The 22686-nt window shown below is 44.4% G+C and overlaps 2 protein-coding genes across 4 annotated transcripts in view; one reads left to right on the forward strand and one right to left on the reverse strand.

Annotated features, from left to right (window-relative positions):
- DOCK4 (dedicator of cytokinesis 4) overlaps nucleotides 1-22686 on the forward strand; it is a 1604094-nt gene that overhangs the window by 1310345 nt on the left and 271063 nt on the right. For both annotated transcript variants that reach the window (XM_078674485.1, XM_078674490.1), the window contains one exon: nucleotides 18641-18701. In XM_078674485.1, the coding sequence (XP_078530611.1) occupies nucleotides 18641-18701 (61 nt within the window). The remainder of the gene's footprint in view (nucleotides 1-18640; nucleotides 18702-22686) is intronic.
- LOC144817731 (uncharacterized) overlaps nucleotides 1-22686 on the reverse strand; it is a 135368-nt gene that overhangs the window by 33595 nt on the left and 79087 nt on the right. The window lies entirely within an intron of this gene.

Below are 22686 nucleotides of genomic sequence, written 5' to 3' on the forward strand. Positions count from 1 at the left end.
ATGTAGACAGCGCAAAGGGGTCGCTGCGGGACCGCCAACAGGGCCACGGCCAAGTCACTCATTCAACCACAAGGTTAGGTGATTCATGGTCAGGTGTGCTCTTGCCAGCAGGAATCGAGTATACGTGGGGCCTAACAGATGGTCTCTGGGTAATTGGTCTCCCACATCACCAGGAATGCCTCGTCTGTCTCCTGATGTTTCGCAGGCATAAGGATGAGCCTCGAACCTCAGGTGGTGTGATGCTCCTTAGATGGTTCTGGTGATACACATGGCATGACAACTTGTGCTACAGGTGGCGTTTTCTTGCTTGTAGTGAGAATGACTGGAGGGACTTCTTAGCCAATTGCTGTTTTTCTTCTAGTTTGGCATATGTAGTTGCTAGCGGCGATGTCATCTATCTCAAGCAGCCAGTGCCAGGTGGCTGGACGGTTGCACTGTTAAGCATGAGACAGCTACGTGGTTCACGCATTACGGCGGCTTACTCTCAGTACTCCTGCTGTGCTGCCTCCAATGACGTCAATACACCCTGGTGGATGACTTGTGTTGATAGATACACTCTCGGGTAGTAGTACAAGTCCTCAGTCTTGTCATGTTTCGTCATTTCCCTTGCACACCTTGGGTGTCGGGATCTACCGTGTGACATGTCTGTCGCACACCTTTCTCTCCTCCTTTCTTCTCCTTCGTGTTGTGTGTCGTGCCACTCTCTTCTCCTTTTCAGCTCTCTTTCATGATGTGGCGTTATGCCACTCTCTTCTCCTTTTCAACTGCTTTACGATGTGGTATCGTGCTAAACTCTTCTCTCTTTTGACCAGGTCTTAAAGTGTGATGTGGCGTCCTGCCACATGTCGCATGTTCACTTCACATGGACCTCTCCCTGATCGCGTCTTGTTAATAGGACAGTCTCTCTTCTTCTCTCGCTGGCCCAGTCCTGTTGGTAGGACTTGACTCTTTTCTCCTCGTGTGGATCTCTCGCAGGTCCTGTCCTGTCAGTCGGACTTGACACTTCTCTTCCCCATGGACCTCTCGCAGGTCTGGTCCCTTCCTCAGGGATGTTCTTGGTGGTCCGCTCCCTGGATGGGGGGGGGGTCATCTTCCTTCTGTGTCTCTTCTTCGCTCGGGGATTAGTAATTGCGCCTCAAGGCTGCGGCATCGCTGCTCTTGGTCCTGCCTAAGGGGCTCATTATGATCGCGGATGGACTTGAGTCCGTCCAGGACCATCGAGGAGGAGGGAACCTCCGCATGGCCTGCGGAGTTCCCTCCTCTCCAATTAGGATGTGACCGCCACCCTGGCGGTCACATCCTCTATTTTTAACATTGTGGCGGGTGCAGCTTCAAGCTGCACCCGCCGCAATGTTAAAAATGCATACATTGCATTTGTATGCAGAAAGCGGCAGGCACCGCGCGGTGCCTGCCGATTACTGCATACAAACGCAGGGGGTACCATAGGTACCACCCATGTGCACCCCCCACCCCCCCTTCACCCAGGGGGCCCGCAACGGGCCCCCGCAGTGAAGCTCTGTATGCTTTTCCACGGCGGAAAGCCCGCCGTGGAAAAGCATTTCTTTTTGGGCATCCTAATATGGCTGGCGGTGTCTGAGAGACACCGCCACCATATTAGGGCTTTTCCGCCGCGGTTGTAAGCCAACCGCGGCGGAAAAGCTGCGGACGTAAACCTGGACCCACCAGCCATCCTAATGTGGCGGTGGGTCTTTGGTGGGTCTGCTGCGGTTTTTCCGCATCCTCCGGGCCGGCGGAGGCTTCCGCCGGCCCGGAGGATACGGGAAAAACCAGTATCCTAATCTGCCCCTAAGTTCGGGCGTGCTTGGCAGGGTCGGTCAATCCGTGTGACATGCTCACTGATGGGACAACAGTGGCCATTCGGTGCTGGGGCGGCGGACAGGTGCAGCCTCTTCCGTGTGGCATTACTTTTCACTCTCGGAGAACTCTCTCCTTGCAGGACTACTGCCCGTGCTTTCAGATTCCCAGGCACGGCCCACTGTGCACCTCTGATTTCGTATTCTTTCTCTTCTTTACTTCTATCACCCATCCTTTCATCTCACATTTCTCCTTTGTTATTTTATTATATTTTTCTGCTTTCCTTCTTTCTCTCCTTCAGTGTTTCTTTTTTCATTTATTTGTTCTTTCCTTTTCTTCTTTCCACCCTCCATTCTTTCTTTTCGTCCATCCTTTTTCCTCTGTTACACTTTTTTCCTGCCTTCTTTAATTTTTTTTTTCACTTTACTTTCTTTTCTTTGTGCTATTTCACTCAATCTTCCTGTAACTTATTTTTTCTTTGCAATTTTAATAATGTTTCTTTCTCGCTGTTACCGTTTAAGGTCGCTTTTAGTTCTCATCTCACAGCTGTGTTATTATAGTTTATTCTTGCTGAATTTATTAACTTTCCCTTCTGATGGCGATGACCTGCGAGCCAGAAATTAGAAGCGCCTTAAAACAATTGAATCTGCTTCAGTAGCACCCCTGCTTAAGCTGGTATAGAGGGTGGCTTACTACACCCTTGTCCCTGGTTAATTTTTAATGTAAACATTTTGCACACATACCTAATAGACATCCCCGGCCCTTCACTAACATGATAAAACAAGCTCTGGCAAAGTCAGAGTATATGGCCGCAACAGGCTGGTGTGATGGTAAAATATTTTTTTTTATCGCAAGCAGATGGCGCAATTAGAAAAAAGAACACATGCCGCGGCCTAAATGAAGTATAAATATATGTTTGCAATAAAAATGTAAACTTAAAAAGAATTTGCTGATTCGGCTGCTGTTTTGCTGGTGCTGTTTTTCAAATAATAGCCCTTTCAGGTGAGTCTTCCATTTTATCATTATTTGTGAGGGCGACATGAATAAATCATCACCTAACCAAGCACTCAAATTGTAGCCAGCCAGCTCCTATGTTAGTGTCATCTCTGAACACCATCTTTAAATAATTGATTGAAAATAAATCACAATCTAACTGGGCACCCGAAGTACAGACAGGATAAATAGCTAGTTGATAAATATATATATATATATATATCAACCAGAAGTTGCCTGTTGTAAGAGGACCACTCGCTGGTAAGTTTAAATACTGCTGCAATTTACTGAAGGAAGGCACTCACAGCGTCATAGTGCTTGTTGCAAAATTCTAGTCCATTCACCCAACGTGTTTCGTGTCGAGAGACACTTCTTCCTGGGGCTCTGGGCTGGCAAGGAATGAATCAGGCAGTTTCACAGCACACTTAAATTAATTAGTTCCCCGCCAAGTGGGCGTGGCCATCACCGTGGCCTGCTGGATCATGTAGTGCTGTAGTCATCCTGCAGTGAGTCGCCTTACTTCACCCTCGTAATAATCCAAAAATAAAATCTAAGTGGATTTGCAAAAAACAGTTCTGTACCCTGGAATGCCGCTTGCTTCCTTCAAAAAGCACTCGCCTGCCCTTCAGCTGACTCGTCAGGTGGCACTTCAGCAGGGCTGTGCAACGCACAGTGGGGCTCCTCTTGCGGCTTAGGCGGGGCCGCTCAAAAATCAACCAGAAGTTGCCTCTTGTAAGAAGACCACTCGCAGGTACGTTTAAGTACTGCTGCAATTTATTGAAGGAAGGCACTCACAGCGTCATAGTGCTTGTTGCAAAATTCTAGTCCATTCACCCGACGTGTTTCGTGTCGAGAGACACTTCTTCCCGGGGCTCTGGGCTGGCAAGGAATGAATCAGGCAGTTTCACAGCACACTTAAATTCATTAGTTCCCCGCCAAGTGGGCGTGGCCGTCACCGTGGCCTGCTGGATCATGTAGTGCTGTAGTCATCCTGCAGTGAGTCGCCTTACTTCACCCTCGTAATAATCCAAAAATAAAATCCAAGTGGATTTGCAAAAAACAGTTCTGTACCATGGAATGCCGCTTGCTTCCTTCAAAAAGCACTCGCCTGCCCTTCAGCTGACTCGTCGGGTGGCGCTTCAGCAGGGCTGTGCAACACACAGTTGGGCTCCTCTTGCGGCTCAGGCGGGGCCGCTCAAAAATCAACCAGAAGTTGCCTGTTGTAAGAGGACCACTCGCAGGTAAGTTTAAATACTGCTGCAATTTATTGAAGGAAGGCACTCACAGCAACAGTCGGAACAAAGGAATTGTTGCGGAGGGGTCGGAGGTTTGCACGGCCCACCACGGAAGCCTTCGAGGAACAGCAAGCAGCTGGGAACATCGGGCGCGAACAGCACGGAGTGACGCTGGTGGTGTAATTGTGCCTACAGCTGTGATACCTCGGGGCCAGTGGCTGAGGGAATACGGGATTTGAGGTGCCACAAGGTGGTTGAAAAGTGAAACCCCATCATCCTGGAACTGATTGCGAGCCCGTTGCATTCTGGGACTAGGAGTCCCGAATACCAATGCGAGCTGAAGCAATCCGCTTCAGGTGAGCCCGCCACCACAGGGAAGGAGGAGCTTAAAAGAAATTCGTTGAGATGGAGTTTACACGGCTTAAGGATCAAGACGTTCGATAAAGGCACAGACCGAAACTAGTTATGCCAGAGATTCCTGATTAAATTTACCTTCAAATGAGCCCGTGGTGTCTCTTGAAGTCTCTTTGATGTGAGGAGTGAATGAATTGATATATATATATAAATATATATATAAATAAAATAAAATAAAATGCACAGGAAGCCAGGTTTCGGGGAAGAGATACTTCCTTTCTCTTGTGCAGTCTCTCAAAGTGAAGGGAGCAAATGGGTAAAGTGGACTGAACCATTGCCCCATGCTTTCTGCTCTGGGGGTGGAAGGGAAATATTAATGAAAATTAAACAGGCCAGTGGATGAAGCCTGCTGAACAAAAGCCCTTGTCCATATAACGTGTGATTTTTCTGAAAAATAAACCCCTGGCGAAATAACAAAAGTTGTCTGAAATGCCAGACCTAAAGAACTGTCTGTGATAGACCCCGGTAAGATGAAAAATGGGCAGCCTCCCTTGTTAGCAAGTAAGAACAGAAGTGGCCGAATGGTAAGAGCGGCTAAACCTAGAAATGGGGAACCAAGTTCAATTCCCGGCCTTAGCCCAACATCTGGTGATTCAGAGCTAATCCGTTAAACATCACATGCCTAAATAAAAAAGTGTAATCTGGTTCTCATGTAAAGCGCTCTGATGCCCGTGGGCCAAGTTTTCACTACATGCTCCGATAACGTCAGTGAAAACTTCAAGTAGCTGTGGTCAATGTTTCCTTTGTTATGATTTAAAAAGAAGCCTTTTTAAAGGAACCATTTAGGTGGCAATCTGAAATGTATCTGAAGCTTCTCTAACGACAATTATAGAGAGCCCTCTGCTTATCTCTCATGTGATAATACAAGGGAATCATATCTTGAGTCCCACAGCGATGCATTTAATCGTTAAGCTTGGGAAATGCAAGGGTCTTTTTGGCATAGCAGGGTGTCCTGCACCTATCACAGTTATGACATCTAGCACCACTCAAAGAGATGAGAGGTTTTGAGGTTGGAGAAGAGCTGCCAGGCCTAGCCACTGTGCCCTCCCTTCATCCTGTGCCTGCTCTACCTACACGGACACACCATGGTTTTGAGCGTTCTCTCCTACACTTTATTTCTTAGTATAGTGCTCCCATAGTCTTATTCTCATAACACAGAAAAATAACACAATAAAACAACTCCACTTGCAGTTTTTCAGGCTTCCTTCATTCTTGAATCTGGTTTCATGAGATGGATACATGTAGTTGCAATGGAAGCTCTTCACATTTTTTCGAGCAGCTGCAATTTACACAAGAGGAGACAGTCATGCTGCTATATCACAGAAAGCTAAAGGCCGCTGGGCCCACTGGACATTAACAGCAGCCACACAGCAGCAGCAAGAGAAGCCAATGAGTGAGCTGATAATGGGCAGCAGATGAGGGAGTGTTTCTAGGGTTGCCAAAGGGTCGAGCCTCTGGGGTAAAGTACATACTGCCATTAGTAGAACGGCCCTCTGGTTCCTTGCATCTACAACATCAGACAGCAAGCAACACCTGGGGAACTTGGAAGGGAGAGCTGGATGGGTTCTAGACAGGGATTGAGGAGGGCTGTTGGAGGCTAAGACCTGTCAGCTATGGGATGCGATACTGCAGTGCTGCATGAAATACCGGAATATTAGTGGAGCTGCGTGATAGGCTGAGCTGTGCATTCACCAGGCCTGTGGGAAAGGTTGTGTTGTGTGCAGGACTGCCGGAGATGGAGCCTTTGCCATACTGAACTTGCTAATTGCTTGTCTCGTAAGAGCAGTAGTATTCCAAAAGCTCACCATCCAGGCAGTTTCTCAGACCTGGTGCATATGCAGTGCATCTTGGCCTGGGTGAAGTTGCTGGACTCATTGAGGTTGATGATATGCAGCTCTCTACATCTATCCTTCCATCCTCCTCCTCATCATACTACAGATCCAGTGTTCTAGGGCATTTAGAGAGGCGGCATTTAGGTTGAATCACCTTCTGGCAATAAGTCCCTGGGCTGTCCCTCATATTTTTTTATACCAGCCAACAAAGCACAATGTAGATAGTGGAAATCAGTAAACAAAAATTACTTATCCCCACCACTATCAATGTCATAATGTAAAGTTAGTGGCACAATGCATATATCTACAAAATGCCCTGAGCTTGTTTGACGGGCCACCCAAGCAATACCCAAAGAGGAAAGATGAAGAGAGGAGCCCGTGGGTGAAGGGGATTGATCAAAAGCCCACTCTCCCTGTATAATTTGTAATATTTTTTTTAAATGATGACCTGAGATCCCTAAACAAACAGATAAAGCTGTTTGCAGTGAGCCCTAAAAAGTAGTGTTATCCCCAGAGATTTCTGGCTGGTGGGGAAGCATCAAAGCCAGGCAAAATCAACCGTCCTAGATAGGATGAGTATCATGCACTTGTTTGATAACCTATGCTCATCCTTGGGTAGCTTGGCACAAAGCAGTCAGGCTTATCCTCAGGGTCAACGTGTAAAATATTGGCACAGCCCCACCCTCACAAATTATTGTGTGCATCAAGAAAAGTACTCCACACCGTATATATAAATCACTGGTCTTTGTATTACATACACATTAAAATCAAAACAACATGCCCCTTGGATATATACTTTACAGTTATATGCAGTTGTCAAAGTCTTCCATTAGCTGCAGAATGGCACAAACATACATGAACTAGTCATAGGTATTCACTTGCTCCGCTATCTCAGCCTCGTAAGCAACATAAACCCATGTGCATACTTCCTCGGGATGTTCATGATCCAAGCAATCCCTTCCACTTCAAAAGTGACAGAAATATATATGCAGGCTTTTCAGAGGTATTTCACTTTCCGGCTAACACATTAGCAGCCACACATGTTCCCAATACTGCGTACCCCATTCTGTTGTAATGGTGAAGAAATCACAGGTTCTGACTACACCTTGTGACCCAAGCCAACGATACACGTTGCACCCGCTGGCGATGCTTTGATTAGATTGACGGGACCACCTAGAGCGAAGGAAAACAGTTAAGTGTTCTCGCCCATCCAGATTAGGTCCTCAGGCACCCAGCGGCACCTTCATGAGTGCGGGATCACTATCTCCCGTAGGTAAAAGACAGTGACATCGGAAACTGGCATGCTTCCAATTTGGAGAACTGTTTCCCCTCCGGCAGAGATGCAAGCTGCTTGCTCCGAGCAGCCAGCAGTGGGTGCACACAAAGCACAATGAAACCCCTCTGGTCAACTCATGGTATTGTCAGAATAGAGTACCTTACGGTCCGGGTTCGGGCCAAGTCAATCAGCTACCTTGGCCTGAGGCCGTGATGTCAGGCACTGTCTTCCTCCCTATCTGGAGCCAAATACAGTCTAGGCTGCCAGCTTGGGACCCGCAGACTAGGCAAACTTCCCCTGACTCCCCTCACTACAGAGTACAAGGTAGCGCAGATTTCCAGTTGTAAGCTTGAGTCCCTCGGACCCAGCAGACTTTTCCTGCACTCTTCGAACTCCTCACACTACTGCATCCTCAGGTGAGCGGCTGATAGTTACGAGCACATGCCTCGGCACACATTGATTACTGTACACGTCAGGACGGTCCTTGTCCCAACCCATGATCACTTCTACCCATTTCCGCCTCACCCTGTGGGGTCGTTATGATCTGTGGGAAACAGGAGATCCGCGGCCAGGGCGACTGACGCTGGAATCTGGGGACCACGGTTCGATCCCCGGCTCCGGCGGCAGGTTAGCCCAGCACCATGTGACTCTGGGCAATAGCTCGCTTAATCTTCCCGACGGCCCCCAGCGCCTAGAGACCCTTACGGGTGATTGTGCGCTTTACAAATGTGGACTTTACTTTACTTTACTTCTGTCCCTGGGATCTCATGGACAGGAGGCCAACCAACTGACCCGTGGAACGTGATTATGGACCCAGACCATGACATTTGGCAATTAGCTGCAGGCCAGCAACATCCAGGCAAAATCCACCAAGTGGTAGTCCCCTTTCTAGAGCACATCAAAGCTGTGGTTAATCAAGTTCCTCCTGCCACAATAGTAATTCTTGTTGATGTCCTAGCGTCGAACCAGTGTAGTATGGTTGCAATCCCCAGTGCGTCTTTAACTCCTGAGGTCAGAACCCCTGTAGTTATACCTGCAATGGCCTTTGAAGACGAGGTAAGTTTAGAAGGCCACCTTTTAAATGCATGGGCCCTCTCAAAATGTTGTCCTGTTTGCCGTCCTACCCTTGAGGCTTGATCAATATCTTTAGTGAGGTCAAGGCCCTCTCCCTTGGAATGCAGGTGCCAATTCTACCCCCTTTTAACCATACCAGAAAGGCCCCTCAGAGTCAGAATTCTGCAGTTTCCCTGAGCACCTAGTTTTATGGCTGTCTTATCAGGAATGCAAGAAAGTAGCTGTCCCCCCAGCACCCAGCTATAGATTGGTGCTGGGGGCATCTAGGCATCATTGTGGACTCCTCATTGTCTCTGAGGTCACAAATAAATAGAACTGTCTCAACCTGTTTTGGGATGATACGGACTCTTAGGAAGATCTTCCGTTATCTTTCCCGTCCAGTTCGGAAACAGGCAGTAGTGGCCCTTGTGGTATCTAGGCTAGATTACTGCAATGCCCTGTATTTAGGGATAAACAAAGGACTCCTGCACCGACTTCAATTGGTGCAGAATGCAGCCGCTAGGCTGGTGATGGGTCTCCCTAAATCTCACTCAGTGTCAGCCACCATCAGTAGCCTCCATTGGCTCCCACTTGGGAGGTGAATTGTGTTCAAGGCCTTATGCATGGTTCAAAAGGCCGGCCACATTAGGGGCTCTAAAGGCATCAATAAATTGTTTCACAGATACATTCCTGCCAAGGACTTGAGATCTGCTAGTAAGAACCGTGTAATTGTTCCTAGGTTTAGGAAAGTCAGGTGGGGGGGGGGCGGAGGAGGGAGGGCATTCTCACTGATAGGGGCCAACTTGTGGAATCTGCTTCCCCTCCCAATTTCCACTTTGGAAACCCACTCCTTATTCCGTAAATCCCTGAAGACCTGGCTTTTCACCTGTTCTAGTCTTTCACCTGCCCTAACATTTTAGCTTTTCAACTCTTCAACTTCTGTTACTCTGATCCATATCTGCAGCGCCTTGATGCCCCAGGGCTATGTCCGCGCTTCACAAGTCTTATATTCATTCATTCATTGGAGACAGGCGGACAGGCACACAGTTCCATGCGCACAGAAATGCTCACCTTCCCAAAGTGGTATTTCCACCATAGTAATGTTGAATCCACTCACACCACCGTAGACGAATTGCCATCACTAACTCATCCATATCAAACACTATACTGCCACTCTTCTGCCCGTAGTAAATACAGCTCAATAACCTTTCCACAGATCGCTCATGCCAACCCAATGCAAAAATTAGGCCCTACCATAGTGAACACACCGTCCGATGCCATTCACTACCAGAGCATGTAGCGCTCATGTGCCTGTGCCCTACTTCTTCCTGTCACACCACCCTAGCCCCAGGGAGTACTCTGATATGGCGAGAAATAATAGCAAAAAGAGTAATAGTATCCTGCACACACAGGCCCTGTCAGGGCAATGTTGCAAAAAAGGGGTTTTCCTTTGGAAAACAGTAAGATCTAAAGGTAGTAATCTGTACACTCGCATCCTACTCTCATACTACTCTCATTCATCTGCATTCAATTCTCACCACTCTTCGGAGAGAGATATACATATAAAACTACAGTCAACAATCTGAAAGCAATGTTTGTATAAAAATATGTAAATCTGTTTATTCGTATTAGCAACATGCATTACATAGATCATTTTATACTTAATCTTCAAATATTCTAAATATTACATCTAAAAGAATTCATGGCATCATATACATAAAACAATTAGTTATTAAAAATGAGAGTACAACAAAGAGATAAAGAGATATGTCATTGACATACACACATTCGTGGTTTCACAATAGTAAAAACCAGAATCCGAATTTGCAGTAATAATTCTGTAATTCCACTCTACACACGTATTTCAATGGTACACCTTATAAAACCATCTTTATCAAGACTGTACTTTTTGACTGCAGATTAAAAATATCTCGTCAGGAATATATGTCCACACCTTCGAATGATATTAGGTTGAGGATACAATTAACTTCGTCTCCAAACGTAGGAGAGTGAGGCTGTGGCTGTCGCCTCTATCTTCTTGCCTTCTCTCCTTGCTAGAATATGGGTGTTGATCTTATTTGTTAAAAAAAAAGGGGGGTTGGCGTTGACTTCAATGTTATATTGCCACAGGTGGACTTCTGTATATACTTCAGAACTAAAAACCAGTATCTAGCGCTGCGTCTGCAGACAGTCCTCTTGATGAGATCGCTTCGGTCGCTATTGTCAGGGCAAACCTGTGGCACTTTTGAAGAGCTACTTCTGTGTGTGCAACAATCAGTGCTGCAGGCACATGGAGGAGCATTTGAGTTACTTGCTCTAGGTATATGTCCTACCCTTTGACACAGGACTTACAGCTAACTCACTTAGCCAATCATGTATACACTAATCACCAGCATGTATATGACTAACACTTCACTGTGGCACTGAATTGCAGTGTCAAAAGCGCTCAAAGTCCAAAGACTTGCACATAGATCAGCGGAAAGGCGGGAGGGACAAAAGTAAAAAGTCGAGGGAAAATACCCTAGAAAGGGCCACTTCCAACACATAGTAACCACATTTTGTTTCTGTACAAAGGAGCTCTGGTAAAGTAGAAATGTGTACATGTCTCTATAAATTGAATTAATTTTATTAATTCTACTATACTTCTGCAGAGGGAGTAGAAGTTACAGGAGACGTCACTGTCACTATCGGACCGTAAAACATTCCCGGGGGCAGATATATATAGATGATTGCTTCTCCTAATGGAATTAATGTTTATCTGTCAAATATATGTCCCTAATATTGATGATATATCCTTTTTCTCCAGCCTGGGTGAACTGAAAGCTCCACATGCAAAAGCATTTATATGGGCTGGAGAATTCAGCTGTGTTAATTTACTGCCCGATCAATAACCTACATATGTCTAACACCATGAATAGATCTATTTATACCTTGTGGCTATAGGACGTTTGAACACACAGGTCGGGAAAATACTCCTTTTAGTCCACAGTGCATGGATTAACTGGAGAACCTCACTCTCACTGGTACCTATATATAGTATATTACAGATACATAGGAACAGAGTAATGTACTGTAAGATCCCTCACCATTACCACTTAGTATGACTGTGGCACGATACTCCTTAGGGAATGAACGTGAAGTCTAAAGACGTTTAAAGATGCGATTTTCAGATCTGGACAAGGAACTTAAGTTGTATTTTGATCTGAATGATGGTAAGTCTTAATGAGAGGGACAGGGTAGACTGGCTTGAAAGTGGTCATTAAGGCTATGCCCTTGACACAATAGTGGTAGAAGGAGAGCTTTAGGTAAAGAAATATTGCGATATGTGAGGAGATGACACATTTAGAGAAAGGACTGTGGAACCATAGACCCTTCTACGATTGACTTGTCTGGGAGAAATGAAAGCTTATGCTTCTAATTGTACCACAAATGTTAGAAATAGAAATGGCAACACGATAAGGAAGTTGATAACATGGATGCTAAAGAAGGCGTGCCCCCAATAACGTGACATTATGTATGGATGATAAAGCTAAAATTGTGTACATACTTTGGAAGAAATTAATAGGATAGCTTCTGTCGCTTCAATTAGTTTTGCATGCAATAGAGTCACATTTATCAAGATGACTTGGGTAATGTTGCATTGATTATCGGTGACGGTTTTGAGTAAAAAAGAATGGTTGGAGCCATGAGGGGTCTCAATAGGATAATCACCCTGAGAAGACAGACTCGCTGTGCAGTTTTGCCCAGCTTTTTAAAGATACCTGGCTCGTAAGGAGCCCATAGAGACATAAAGAGAGTGAATAGGAGCTGCGATTGGTCACCCCGATTACAGAGAATACTTGAGCATTGTCTGTTTAAAGGTTTATAATACATGACTTTAGGTCTTGGATATATTGGATTTGTGAGAGATTGTACACACAACCACTGATATGTTAGAAAACCAACACAAGAGCATATAGGAGTTGGACTCTAGAGAGCGGCAACTGCCAGGGTTGCCCGCTGTCCACACTGCTTTTCATCCTGGCAATAGAGCAGCTACCATGCACATTATGTCACTCTCCAATGGGAGTGGGCTTCATGAGGCACAGTCAGCCTTTGCTGATGCCATTCTTGTATGTATCAGAGTGGACAGCCTACTAGTTAGACTAGATCTGTTCAGAAACTGTGAGTGGGTTCCAAAGGTCAACCAGGACAAGTCAATATTGTTCAAACTGCACTCTACGTGCTCAGTTGGCGACAAACCGTTCTTTGTTTTACCACTTGAAAAGGAGATGGTGTTTTTTTGTTATCTAGGTGTACAAGTCAAGCAACAGGAGCAGAAAAGATATGATCTTAATCTGGCGACTAAAGTTGCCAGCCTGCTAAATGGTGACACATCGTTTGTCCTTGGCACCAGTCTTCTCAAATGTCCAAGTGCCTGTAACGAAATAGTGTATTAAATGTGGTGGGAAGAAGAACAGGATGAAAATAGCCACAGTGAAACTCCCATGCAATTTGAATGGTGTACAATTGCCTGACATGAAGCTCTATTAGCCTAGCCATACTCAGACTGAAGCATGCAAGTTAACTGTGGCAGCATATGGCAGTCACTGGCCTGCAAGCCCCCATTTAGGGACTGGTGATTTTTAAGATTTTTAAGCAAAGTACATGGATAGGTAATGTTGGAAACTCGGACGCTGTGGGGACATGCGTGGCCTGTTCATAGACAATTCCTTCATAGTCTTCATTGAAACTCAGACTGCCTCATTGTGCAAAGACAGGTCACACAGTATACTAAATTCCTAAAAGTTACAGAAGACACATGGCCCTCAATTCCAGAGGTACCACCTGTGCTCGGCACGCTATCCCCATTAGTATACACAACTATGAAGAACTTTATTGTATTATAGAAGCGACCTATAGAAAAAGAAAACTGTAAAGTCAAGGGAGGGAGTTTGTCTGTAGTGAACATCAAGCAGTGCCAGTTTTGATATGATGTAATTTAGGTGTTGCAAAGCGCTCCTACATATACTACACAAAGCCTACCTGAGCAACACCAGCATGTGCCTCGAATGCAATGCCCTGGAGCCATTCTCCATCCATAAACCATGGTTATGTCTCTAGTTTTGGCAGTCAACATAGGAACAGTATCCCAAGTATCTGAGAGCTCTGGCAAAGCACTCATCTAATTCATACTTGCTGGGGACTGCCAGTGATAAATAAGAGAAACGATAAGTGCAGGTACCTAACATCTGTCGTCCAAGGCCATTGCCTCCTTCCATGACAGGTGTTACCTGTTTCCACCACTGATGCAGGGTTAAGGGGGTTTCCCCCTGAAATATTGAAAACAATAGGCTCAATAGAGCATTCGGAAGAATAGTTTCCATGAGCTTTGAATTTTCTACTGCTTTTAACGTCTGTTTGGTGGGTGAGACAAGTTTTGGGAGGGACAAACACTGATGTGTGAAAACCAAGGATGTTTTAAAACCAAGGATGTTGAATACAATACATCTCGAAGTTCAAATGTATCACAAATTGTGACACTTATGCGTGAAGAACCAAGGTAGGTATACCAGAAAAGCATAGTGAATCCCTCACAGGTAACACTATTTTTTTCACTGAATAGTAGAAAAAGAAAATCTGTGATATTTGGGTCAGAAAATGAATGTGTTGTTTCCATTTCGATAACCTCAAAACTGTGCACCTTTCTGGGTATAAAGGTCACCTAAAGAAAAGGCAAAGCTATGACGCCTTATAAATATTTGATGAATTAAACACACATCTCAAGGCATTTTATTTGAAACAGATAGCGCTTCTTTTGACCTTTATTTTGGATTTTCATAGGCCAGCTGACCCGAAGCAGGTACAGATATGGAATGTGAATTCTAATCTCAGGTCACCACGAGACCGTCAATGTTTGATCTTGAACAAATCAATTCACCGCCAAAATTGGAGGCGCCTGCAACAACCAAAAAACGAACTTCGGCTCCATATAAAAACATCCCAGATGATCATGTTCAACCTCTAAGGGACTTGCAGTGATTAATTTGGCGTTGTTTATGGTGTGCAAGTGTGACCACTTGCTCGCAAAACCTTATACTAGTACATTCTTTTGAGGCATCCGCTGCAGTGCTCTGGTGTGATCTATAAGTCCCAGGTAGGGAATAGCTCAGCCTTTTACTATTAGAAGTTGATTAAATAAGTACCAGTGGGCTGGATAATAATAAGACCTGTTACCACCATTTTATGGGGACTTTTATGAATATGCGCTATAGTAAAGATCTGCTGTTGCTGTTAAAAGTGACAGTAGTGAGGGCATGGCTGTCAAGTGTCCCTATGCCACGTATGACACCATCAGGCAGTCCATTTGTATAAACACATCACATTCAAAGGTATCAGAAAAGACAGCAGGCCAACCGATGCTGGATAAAAAGCCAAGACTGGGTAAATAGTCACACATGACCTAAACCTACTTGTGTGGATCGGTGTAGGAGGGATGTAGAGGCTAGGAGGGGTGGGAATGATGGCACATGGTGCAGGATCCCTGATGTTAGCTGAAGCTAGTCCACGCGGTTTTGGATGAAGTAGCAAAAGGTAAGCGTTGCAAGAGCAGAGTAGAAGGGTCCGTTTTGCAGCTGATTGTGGTCGCAGCAGCATTAGGGCAGAAGCAACGGGACACGTAGAGCAAGGAAAAAGAAGTCGGAGAGATTTAAAGTGTGGTTGCCGCTGCTTAGTGTTGGCTTTTGCATGAGGCTTCATTGCTGGAAGGGTGCCCTAGTGAGCGCAAGGACCGGCACTCAGTATGAGCTAGCAGTTAAGTATTGTCGTAGAAGTACAGCGGTCAGAGTAGTACTAAGAGTAGGCAAAACATGGGAGGGGGCTTCAGAACTGGAGGTCACCCTCAACGTGGGTACTGGCAGGTGCTCACCAGCGTGCACCACAAGTCCAGTACTGGACTGCCTTCTGACTTTGGAAATTGTTCGCGGCCATCAGCCCCCACCAGGTAGTCAGGCAGTTCAGTGACACTCCGGCACTGTGGAAGTCTAGCAAGAAAAAACAGTCAGGCCATGATGCACTTTCTTCACTTGATGTTGCAACAGTCGGCCCAGTGGGCTGAATCAGTGGCATGGCAGCTGCACGGCAGGCGACAGACTTTGCAAACTCGCTGCCACCTTCTGTGAACAGACAACAGCAACATGCAATTTGGGTCCTTGCACACTTCCATAGCCTGTTGTCCAGTGATGTGACTCTATACTGGGTGCTGGGCAGGCCCAAAAAGGACAACATTGATAAACTCAATGAGACTTCTGAGTTTTTCATTCTCAGCAGGACGGCTGCCTGCTAGAGCATAACTATACAGAAAACTGACACTATTCCATTCTTGAGATTTATATTCTATTCTTGGGATTTATATAGAGCATGTCTACCCAACGGGCCTGCCAGCGCAGGTAAACCTCGGCTCTTGGTGTTAGTTGCCGGCTGAATGCTAGAATAGATAGGTTTTGAGTTGCTTCATGAAGCTACCTTTGGAGCTGTCTAGCCTGGTGTGCACAGAAAGCGTGGTCCATACTATGGAGGCTAGCAATGTGAAGGAACTACCCCCACCTCTAGCTCTCTTGACCTTGGGGACAAGGAGTAGTTTTTGGCCTTCCTATCAAGTTGCAAGCAAGTTACGCTTCGGCACTTAGAGGGTTACAAGACGTTGGCTGAGCTGGGGGTCTTTTTATGCATGGCATGATGGACCGGACAGAGAGTTTTAAATTGTTTCCTCTTTTAGATTTGTAGCCAATGAAGCGCTGCCAGAGCTGGGACCGCTGATGTTCATTTGGGATTATTGGAAAGTATACATGCTGCTGTATTCTGTACCACTTGCAGCAGGTTGGTTACGTATTTGGGACTGCCTAGGTAAAGGGAATTACCATAATCAAAATGTGAGTTAATTAGACCCTGAACTAGACCCTGAACCACCACTCTACATGTAGTTGCTGGGAGCCAACTTAGGGCCATATTACGAGTCTGGCGGTCCAAGGACCGCCAGACTCGTGGTGGCGCAGCGGTGGCTGATCCATCTATCACCACACTGGCGGTCCAGCTGCCCAATTACGAATCGGGAAGTCAGATCGCCCTGGGACCCCCGTCTCCACCAAGTAACCTCCATTCCCTGGGGTAGGAGCAGCGGTCAGAGGCCACAATATGCTTGGCGGGACAGCACTGTCCTGCCAAGCATATTATGAGTTTCCACTCTGCCAAGCTTTTCATGGTGGTTCCACCACCATGAAAAGCCTGTCGAAGAAGAAACAAAGCGGGCCCTACAGGTCCCTCTGTGCCTCAAACATATATGGATGCCCTCAAGGGGGCATAACATGTGCCCCCCTGTGTGCATGCACATACGTTCCTGCATGGACTTGCGGGTCTATTTCATGCAGCAACCTTGTAGTGCGGTCCCATTTTGGTGCCTTTTATAATGGCACCGCTGGCTATAAAAGAGGTACTGCCATGGGACCACCACGCTGCCCACCTGCCAGACTGCGAAAAATTCATAATCTGGCAGACGGGCGGTGCGAGCTTTGGTGGAATGGTGGCGGCGGGGTCTGCACCACCATGCCACTGCTCCGCCAAAAACTCATAATTGAGCCCTTAGTATTTTTCTTAGGGTGCAAAGAAATCCGAGGCTCTTTACTGCCGGGGCGGGAGTAGGTAGGGGCCCTAAGTTGGCTAGCCAGGTGAGTTAACTCCAAAGGGAGGGCTTGTTTCCTACAACTAGGACCTTAGTTTTCTTTCCGTTCAATTTTAACAGCTTTCTGACATCCAGTTGGTGACATGGTCAAGACGTCCATTTATCTGATGGAAGGTGTACTTGTTGGTAGACAATGAGATGACAAGTTGTGTGTCATCTGCATAAGATACAAGTGTGAACTTATAGCTCTGTACTGTTCCTGCCAGTGAATGCACATAAAGGTAAAAAAAGGGTCAGACCTAGCACTGTTCCCTGGGGAACTCCGCACTTTAAAGCATAGTATGCGGAGCTTGAGGATTCTTCCAGGACTTGGAAATGTCACTGTTCTAGATCTTCTGCTAGGCATAGAACAAAATGTAACATCCTTCAGCTATGCAATTATTATCAGAATATATCAACTTGTGTCAAAAGACAGACATATCTGTGTCCCATCTGCACATATTCCTGGCCTTTCCATGCTTCCTTTTGTGGGAACCCGGGTGTCTTGTCTAGTTATGTAACCTGGTATTCTATCTAGTTGTGTAACACATCGTTATCAAAAGAAACTATAGACCACTGCTATATTGTGTGCTGTCCAAGGTTGATTCTCTGCTTGGACGACTAAGGTAAACTATTAACAAAGGATAAGTTAAAAAAGAAATCAACGCCTCTATCCTACACCATAGTGACACTTGCCCATCTTTTACATTGGAGTACGTTGAAGTGATCTTGCTTCTCCTTAGATGTTGCTGGTTAGGTGCTAGTCCTGCCACAGCTGGGATACTAGCCAGAAAGACTCTTCTAGGAGTGGCCTCTTTAGGACTGCGTCCGCATCTGAGTGCAATGCATCTGAATAGTTTAATTTTACAGAAAAAAGCTTGTATTTTCAAAGACCATTAACCCATCGATTTATCAATAACCTGTGTTACACTGATAATTGAGAAAGTTTGTTTTTGGAAATGACATGAATTTAAAGTTTAATTTCAATATTGGATGAGGTGATGTTCCCTGTACAGTGTTATAGCTATTGTCTGATGTTTCTCAATTTTGTAGCATTTGTTTAAAAACACAACGCTATCAATCCAATTTTGTTGGTCATACTTTTATTTTTCTTGTAATATATGTAAAGATGCTGCATCTGTTTTGCCCTGGTAAAAGGAATTTGCAGCAGGTCGAAAAAAGAGCAAACTAATGAATGCCTGTGGTACTAAAAAAAAGATATTCCTTATTTCAAAATAGCTTGAGTTGAAGTGTTCTCGGTATGCCCTCTTTGTTCTAAAGTACAGTGACAGGGAGGCTCATTTGAACATTTTCTTTTTCTTTTTAGGGACTGCATGAAGGTTGGAGAAGTGGATGGTAAAAAGATTGGGTGCACCGTTAGCCTTCTGGTTTGTATACTCTCTTTCTTCTCCTGTATTCACATTGTTCATTTTTATAATTTAAATTAATTAGAACAAAATACATTTTCACCTGAATATATAATTTGGTGAATGTGGTATAGACTTTTAGATTAAATCCTCGGGCAGGAGTTTAGTGGCCAGATGATAAGGTTACATAATAGACAATTGGAATCAGGAAGACGATAGTATGATTGGAAAACTAACTGAAATGTTTTGAACTCCTGAACCAGCAGACTGGAGCAAAAGTTGGTGCTATGTGGGAGAGGCTACCACAGACTCGTGTCTCGAACAGATCGCTTCTATGGGATTTTAAGAATTGTAATTGCATTTATATAGTGCTTACTACTTCTGACGAGGCATCAAAGCATTTTTTTTAGTGAGTAGCAGACTACTCCGGAACCCATAGAGGATTAGTGGTGAATTAGTATAGAGAGATATGAAACTAATTTGAGAGGTGGACATGTGAGTTTGTTATTTGGACTGAAAAAGGTTAGTGGAGTGATAGAGGAGCTAAGGGTTTGTATTTATATAACCCTTGCTACCCCCAATGAGATGTTGATGCACTTTTTGGCGGCTATCTCGCTGCTTCGGAACTCAAACAGGATCAGTGGCAAATTAGTATAGGGAATTATGAAATTCATCTGGGCGGTGTAAATGTTAGTCTGGTAGTTGAATTGAAAAGGAAAGTGGAGTAATAGAAGAGGGAAGGACCTAGAAAGTGTTTTTTCTGGGGCTCATAGCAGTAGGAGGAGGTTTGGGATGAGTAAAGGGGAGGTGGTGGGGGAGATTCAGAGGGAAGTGTTTAGAAAGGCTGGTTTGGGAGATCTGAATAGTGAAAGCGGTATGAGATGATGCTAGGAGGGGTAGAGTAGGGAAGAGTCTAGAAAGGGTTATTATGTGGATCATGGCAGTAGAATGGGGTTTAGGATGAGTCTAAGAGTGGGGGTAGAGGATACATTGAGAGAGGAATAGGGTGATAAATATGGTAGTGCATTGGAGAGAGCATTATAATGAAGTTTGAGATGAGTCAGAGAGTGCAGGTAGAGGATATATTGAGAGAGGTGTAGGGTGAGATGTAGGGTAGCACATTGGAAATGCTGAATTAAAAGTAAAGTAATAAATATAAAGATACATAAGTACATGGAAGGTATATATGCATAAGGAAGGTGATGTATGTAGATTTAAGTTATATTTATTAAACTCAGACTTTCAGTGTTTGCCGTACTTTAAGTTAATTTATTTGTTTTTATTAAAAAATGTGTAATTCATTAGTGAAGCAACTGTGATAAATAGTTATGCTAATGATTTGTTTATGCAGTCACCTATATACATGTTAAACATAGAATAATATAACCATAAGTAATATCTATATTTATTAAGCAGAACTAACGAATACCTATATATTTATGAACATAATTATTATACACATTTATGCAAATCAATACACATGTCTAGGTACACACATATAGTCCAAATGAATGCTTATATATACAGGTATATGTTTTATATTTATGTTTGAGTATGGTGATTATGTGGGTCAGAGCCAACTCTTGAGTAGTCTTCTGAAGATAAGGCAGTTATTCGTGGATCATATGTTTGGGAGTAAAGAGTTCATAGTTTGTCTTGTTGAACAGAGAAGGATGTGCCACCTATGGTTTTTTTCTTGTATGGTGAGATTTTGAGGTGAGGTGCCATCTAGAGCGGAGGTTCCTTTAATGAATGTATTTGGTAATTTTATTCCTGATGAAGAGCGGTCCTGTTCCATGTATCGCTTTGTGGGTGATACAATGTAGCTTGAATGTGGATCTTCTGGCAACCGGTAACCACTGTCGGGCCTTCAAGGCAGGGAAGATGTGGGCTTGTTGCTTTATATGTAAAAATAGTCTGACAGCAGAGTTCTGAATCCGTTGTAGTTTTTCATAGTTGTTAAAGATGATCTGTGGTAGAGGCTATTGGCGTAATGGAGTTTAGACAGAACAAGAGAGATAGTAGCCTGGACCTTGTGTGGAAATCCCAGGTGGGGGAAGATGTTCTGCAGATTTTTTTATAGTAACAAAGCTTGATCTTGCTAGTTTGTCCACTTGGGCATCTCCTGATAGCTTGGAGTCCAGGGTAATTCTGAGGTTTTTTACTTACTTTGATACTTTAGGCTGTGTTCCCAGATAGTCAGGCCAAGTGGCGTGTGTGTCATGACTTTTCCAATCGCCTCATGTGAGTATTTCCCTTTTGGAAGCATTCAGTTTGAGATGGTTCTATGTCATAGGGTGTGTCCAGTCAAGAGCATTCCCCCCTATGCTGGCTTCATAGAGTCTTTGTTTTAGAGTGTCATGGTCAACCGTGTCAAAGGCAGCGGAGAGGTCCAAGGGAAGTAGTGCATCAACCCTGTTCCAATCAACTGTGCTCGTAAGGTCATCCCATATGGCAATGAGTGCAGATTTGGTGCCTCTTCCTGGACAGAATCCTGTTTGGAAGTCTAAAAGTATGGAATTATCTTCAATGAATTGTGACAGCTGATCTTTTTATCCGTTTGCCCAGGAAAGGTCCATTTGTAATCGGTCTGTAGTTGTCGGGGGTTCAGTGAGGCCAGGTTTGTTTTCTTTAGTAATGTGCTTTTTTGTGACTTTTTTAGATCTTCTGGAAATATTCATGTAGTTAAGGAATTGCTCATGATTCTTTTTTACTGGTGTGGCAGCAGAGGTAGTTAGAAGAATTTTCTTCAAGGTTTGTGGTGGACACGGGTGCCAGAAGGGCTGCCGGCCGACCTGCTTGCTTTGCCCAAGTCCATAAATCCATTGTGTGATATTTTTGGGAAGGAATGCAGAGGCTGGATTAGTATACTCTGGGAGTGTTTCTTTGGAAAAGGGTTGGTGCAGGTGTTTTTCTTTCTTTTAAATAAGAGTCAAATGCGTCTGGTTTAGCCATGTAATGATTAGCCAGTTTGTCTGTGAAATCTAGAGTGATGGAATGAGCTCCTTTTAGGCAATTTAGTTTACGAAATTCAGTGAGAATTTTATAGATTCTTTATTTGCACATTTAGCTTTTTGAATTCTGTGAATAGTATTTTTCTTAGCTTTTTTCATTGCTGTAGGTGAAGTTTGCCTTGATTGTTGTTTGTTTTGAGCCAGGTACGTCGCAGATTTCTAATTTTCTGTATTTTCTCTTTTCGCTGTGTATTTCTCCAAAGTGCCTGTTTTCTTTTGTTCTGTTCCATCGTTCTTAGTGGTATTAGGAAAGCAAAAGCTTCCTCTAGCCACTCATATAGTTTTGAATGGAATTCATTGTGTCTAGATTTGTACTGGATGTTAGTTGTGTTTCAAATTTTTCAAAATTGAGTTTGTTCCATGGTCAATAGGTGGATGCATGTAAGGTGGTTTTAGGTAGTTGCTTTGTGTAGTTTTATGTAGGAAAGCAAGCAAATGGTGGTCTGACCATGTGACTGGAGTAATGGTTTGAAAGGTAACTATTTCTATATTTGCAAAAATGACATATCGGATGTATCCTGTGATGTGTGTGGGTCTGTGGATAATCTGATATAAGTTCAGTGCATCTAGGCCAGTGATGATTGTTTTTGGGTGGGGCATATTGGGTTTGTGAAACCAAATGTTTAGGTCACCAAGAATGCATATGTTGGAGTGTAGTGTTATAAGGTTTGAGACTGTATCTAGAAGTGTGTCTGGGAATGTTGCATTGCTACGTGGAGGTCTGTAAAGGAGAGCAGGAAGTTATAGGAGGAACAGTGTAGTGTTACATCTGCTGAAGAGGACCTCACAACCTTGTATGGAGAGATAGTCCTCTCTAGTGATATTTAATGTTTGTTTGAATACAACAGCTAGGCCGCCTCCGCTTTTGCCAAGAGGATTTTGTGTGATAGTTTGATATCCTATAGGAACAGCTTTATACAACTCTGGAGCCATGTCATCTCCCAACCATGGTTGAGTTATGAAGAGTAAGTCAGGTTGTGTCTCAGTGACAA

The sequence above is a fragment of the Lissotriton helveticus genome, chromosome 1_1 (assembly GCF_964261635.1).
Source record: "Lissotriton helveticus chromosome 1_1, aLisHel1.1, whole genome shotgun sequence".
NCBI classification, from domain to species: domain Eukaryota; kingdom Metazoa; phylum Chordata; class Amphibia; order Caudata; family Salamandridae; genus Lissotriton; species Lissotriton helveticus.